The sequence below is a fragment of the Helianthus annuus genome, chromosome 13 (genome assembly GCF_002127325.2).
Source record: "Helianthus annuus cultivar XRQ/B chromosome 13, HanXRQr2.0-SUNRISE, whole genome shotgun sequence".
NCBI classification, from domain to species: Eukaryota; Viridiplantae; Streptophyta; class Magnoliopsida; order Asterales; family Asteraceae; genus Helianthus; species Helianthus annuus.
The window spans coordinates 124,175,649-124,180,758 of NC_035445.2; the positions used below are offsets into that span (position 1 = coordinate 124,175,649).

General features: G+C 49.2%; 1 protein-coding gene across 1 annotated transcript; it reads left to right on the forward strand.

Moving 5' to 3' along the window:
- The first annotated feature begins 573 nt into the window (after positions 1–573).
- Positions 574–5,110, forward strand: LOC110901627. The gene is made up of 3 exons (XM_022148438.2): positions 574–823; positions 965–1,677; positions 5,087–5,110. The coding sequence occupies exons 1-3, from the start codon at positions 574–576 to the stop codon at positions 5,108–5,110; spliced, it is 987 nt and encodes a 328-aa protein (XP_022004130.2).

The following is a 5,110-nucleotide window of genomic DNA, read 5'->3' on the forward strand; positions in this document are numbered from 1 at the left end:
AGACAACACATTGGCTATACAGAAGAAGCTGAACGAGATTTCCGCCTGGCATACAGACCAGCGGAAGCCGCGGAACACTCCAAGTTTATCCCGAAAATCGCACTCGCACCACTCTCACGAGAGAAGCTACCCCCAACCGTTGGGAAGTTCAATGGGTTGACTGACCCAGACGACCACGTCAGAACATTCACGAGTGTGGGCTGCATGGGAGGTTGGAACATGCCCATGTGGTGCCACCTGTTCATCCAGACTCTTACCGGAGCGGCTCGCGCCTGGTTTGATAGCCTTCCGCCCGGAAAGATTAAGTCATGGACAGACTTCAAGACACAATTCTTAAGCTATTTTAGCCAACAACGTCGCTATCAGCGTGATACGGCGGAAGTAGAAGATATATGGCGAAGGGATGGTGAAGGTCTGGAGGACTTCATCACGCGTTTCAACAAAGAATGTTTAGAGATTGGCGGCGTCAGTGAGCAACTCATGCGCTGCCACTTCAAGAAGGCTATACGCTGTGATAGCCTCATTAGAACCATCACAGGCAAAGATGGGATGCCAAAAGAGTGGGATAAACTGATGGAGGCAGCGAAGATCGTCGCGCAAACCGAGGAATCCCTTGCTGGTGGAAAGGGGTATTACTCCGAAGATCGATTCTCAAGAGCAAACGAGAGGCCGCGCGACAACAATAACAAGCGCAACAAGTACAAGAGTCATGACTGGAAGTCTGAGAGACCCAGAGGCCGCGACGACAGGCCACGTTACAGAGAAGATGCGCGAGAAACGATTGACCGAATCGGTTACAAGAGAGCGGTCAGAGACGAGAATCGTGACAAACACTGGACTCCGCTCACAAAAACTCCAAAGGAGGTATTGATGACGGAGAATGTCGATTTCAAGGCGCCAAGGCCAATGACAAACAAGAAGGGGCAAGACCCCAATTTGTACTGCGATTTTCACAAAGATTCAGGGCACCTAACCGACGACTGTTACAGCTTGCGCCAAGAAATCGAAAGAGCGCTCAAAAGCGGCAAACTAAGCCATTTAGTGAAGAATGTGCGCAAGGACACTCGTCAGCTCCAACGTCACGATGAAGGTAGCCACAAAAAGGTGAGACAGCTAGAGACTCACATGGTCAACGGACCAAGATACACCGCGAGAGAAAAAGGCAAACGGCCCTACGAGCCTTCTTGGCAAGAACAGCAAGTCATATTCCCAGTAGTGCGCGGCGGTCCTCGCGCCACACGACCCGTCGTCATTACTGGTATAATTGGTCACTATGAAACAGAGTACATCTTCATCGACCCAGGAAGCACAGCCGACATCATCTACGAACAATGTTTCAATCAGCTGGATGAAGAGGATAAAGCGCGTCTCGAACCTGTCGATTATCCTTTGTCTGGATTTTGCAACGAGATGGTTTTTCCTCTCGGTCAGATCAGTTTCCCTGTCACGCTCTCTGACGGGAAACATTCAAGAACAACAAATGTGAACTTTATGGTAATGCCAGTGAAATCAAGGCATGATGTGCTTCTTGGGAGGGAAACACAAGGCGAGCTAAACATGGTGACGTCAACGCCTCATTCTGCAATAGGTTTCCCAACCAAAACAGGAGTAGCAATCATATACGCCAAGAAGGAAGTAATGTCAACTGATGAGCTGCGCCCAACAAAAGCGGCAAAGGTCTCTACGACTGAGCCGGAAAAATGGGTTTTAAACCGAAAATACCCCGAGCAGACCGTGACAATTGGCCACGCCATTTCGTCTGACATCAGAACACGTCTAAAGCAACTGCTGTTTCGAAACATGGATATATTTGCCTGGACGCCGGCAGACATGACCGGTGTCCCGCGCAACATCACCGAGCATTGCTTAAACACGTACCCATCTGTCGAGCCAAAGGTCCAAAGAAGGCGCAGCCTAGGAGCAGACAAGACAAAAGCAATGAACGAGCAAGTATGCGAGCTGCTTAAGGCCGGGATCTTGCGAGAAGTAAGATATCAGAGTTGGGTGGCGAACCCTGTGATGGTCGAAAAATCAAATGGCGGATGGCGCATGTGTGTAGATTACACCGATCTCAACAAAGCATGCCCAAAGGATTGCTATTCCTTGCCAGAGATCGATAAAAAGATTGACTCCCTCGCGCCTTACAGATGGAAGTGTTTCTTGGATTGCTATAAAGGATACCATCAAGTGCAGATGAAGCTAGAAGATGAAGACAAGACAGCCTTCAGGACTGATCTTGGAATATTCTGCTACACCAAAATGCCTTTTGGTTTAAAGAATGCAGGCGCGACTTATCAACGCTTGATGGACAAAACCTTCGCAGGTGACATCGGAAAGCACATTGAGGTTTATATCGATGATCTAGTGGTGAAAAGTCCCGAGGAGGACCAAATGTTAAAAGACATCGAAAAAACGTTCAACTCATTGCGCAGCGTAAATATGAAGCTAAATCCAGCCAAGTGTTCCTTTGGCATGGAAGAAGGGAAGTTTCTGGGCTTCATTGTCACAAACGGCGGTTTCAAGGTGAACCCTGAGAAGGTACAAGCTATAGAACGAATGCCTTCACCAAGAAACATCAAGGAAATGCAACGACTAGCCGGCCGGCTGGCCGCGCTAAATCGTTTCCTCTCCAATCACGCCGCAAAGTCGTATCCCTTCATTAGCACGCTGCGCAATTGCGTAAAGAAGCAAGAGTTCAAATGGACCCCGGAAGCAGAAACAGCTTTTCAACAAATGAAAGCGTGTCTGATCGAACTCCCTACGCTGACGGCACCGTTTGAAAAAGAGCCCCTTGTGCTGTACTTATCCTCCTCGGATAAGGCAGTAGGGTCAGTATTATTGGTAGACAGGAATGGCGTGCAAACCCCGATCTATTACGTCAGCAGGGTACTCACAGACCCGGAAACAAGATATTCCACAATGGAAAAGCTGGTTCTTGCCTTACTACACGCCTCCCGAAGATTGCGCCGATACTTCACAGGCCATGTGATAACTGTGCTTACCAACTTCCACATTGGCACTATACTTCAGAAGCCTGAGACATCAGGCAGGTTGGCGAAATGGGCCATCGAACTGGGCGGCCATAACATCTTGTATAGGCCGCGCCCAGCCATTAAGGGGCAGGTCCTCGCCGACTTCATCACAGAAGTGCCGGCTGATAAAATCAAGGAATGCGAGATGATAGAGACGCCCAAGGAAAACACAGCAGAGGAAACTTGGATGCTTTACACTGACGGGGCATCAAATGAAGATGGCGCGGGAGCAGGTTTACGTCTAGTAAGCCCAGAAAAGCACGAGTTTACTTACGCCATTAAGCTCGACTTCAAAAACACCAACAATGAAGCTGAGTACGAGGCTTTTCTGGCAGGCTTACGCCTCGCCATCAAGATGGGAGCAAAAAACTTGCGCGCACATGTGGATTCACTCCTGATAGCCAGTCAAGTAAATGGCATATACGACGCGAAGGGTGAAGTCATGGCTTTATATCTGGAACAAGCGAAAGAACTGCTCCAACAATTCAAAACCCACGAAGTCATACATATCAATCGCTCAGAAAACAAGCCCGCAGATGCCCTGAGCAAGCTCGCCTCGACTTCCTTTCAACATCTCGCCAAGGATGTAAGGATAGAGGTACTCAAGAACCCATCGGTTTTATTGCGCCAAGTTAACGTAATCGAAACAGGGCAGACATCATGGATGACCCCCATCATCCAATACTTGCAAGAGGGGGTGCTTCCCGAGAACAAAGCGGAAGCAAGAAAGATCCAAAACAAAGCCCTACAGTACGAAATGAACAGCGGTATCTTATACCGAAAATCCTTCCTGGGACCACTACTGCGCTGTGTGGACCCCCAGGACGCGAATTATTTGATAAGGGAAATCCACGAAGGGATTTGCGGCATCCACTCCGGACCAAGGATGGTTGTCGCGAAGATCATGAGCGCCGGTTACTACTGGCCTGGTATGCATGTTGACGCAATGAAGGAGATCCGCAAGTGTGACTCTTGCCAGAGGCACGCTCCAAAAACGTTGCGGCCTAAAAATGATCTTATCCCCGTGTCCACCGCATGGCCCTTTCAGCAATGGGGAATTGACATGGTGGGACCTTTCCCGGATGCCCCCGGCGCCGTGAAGTTCATCATAGTAGCTGTCGACTACTTCACGAAGTGGGTAGAAGCCAAAGCCCTTGCATCCACCACGGCTATGATTGTGCGCAAGTTCATATGGGAGCACATCATATGCAGATTCGGCCTCCCGCTCAAGATCGTGACAGACAACGGCACCAACTTCGCTTCAGACGATCTTAAGAACTGGATGAAGGAGATGAACATTGAACACACTTTCACCTCCGTTGCGCACCCACAAGGCAACGGACAAGTGGAAAGTGTGAACAAATGCATCGTCGAAGGGATAAAGGCCAGATTAGGAACAAGGCGGCGCGGATGGGTCGATGAGCTCCCAAGCATTTTATGGGCTCATCGGACCATGCCAAAGACGAGTACCGGCGAGACCCCTTTCAGCCTGGTCTATGGCTCAGAGGCGGTAATCCCGGCGGAGATTGGCCTGCCCTCGCCGCGAATGACCACGGTCAACACGGTTGACAATGAAGCGGAAAGGCGTCTAGACTTAGACTTGTTAGAAGAACGACGCGAAATCGCAAGAATCAGAGAGGCCAAATACAAAACCCAGCTGGAAAGGTACTACAACACAAGGGTTCGCATTTGTACCTTCAATCCAGGGGAGTACGTCTTTCGCGACAACGAAGCATCAAATGCGGAACGCCCAGGGAAATTGGCACCTAAATGGGAAGGCCCATATCTGATTCATGAGGTCCTGGGCAAAGGGGCCTACAAATTGCGCACCTTAGATGGCCACATCTTACCAAGAACTTGGAATGCGCAACAATTGCGCAAATGCTATATGTAATCTTTTCGGCCTTGCGCCATTTTTCAATTTCGCCATGCCGGCTACGAGCCATTGGCAAATATGTATGAAGGCCTAAGAGCCAACTACTGACTTGAATGAAAACATACATGTTCTATTACATTGTTTTTTCGTTACAAATGCATGTTAAACTTCTGATTAGCGCGAAAACACTCCAGCATTTTGA

Bases quoted from the DNA above. Each gene is read 5' to 3' on its own strand.
- LOC110901627 (XM_022148438.2), top strand. From the start codon at position 574: ATGGAGGCAGCGAAGATCGTCGCGCAAACCGAGGAATCCCTTGCTGGT. The intron at 824-964 runs GTGACAAACACT...ACAAAGATTCAG, and splicing joins AGCGGTCAGAGACGAGAATC to GGCACCTAACCGACGACTGT. The intron at 1,678-5,086 runs GTCTCTACGACT...ACTTCTGATTAG, and splicing joins GCCCAACAAAAGCGGCAAAG to CGCGAAAACACTCCAGCATT.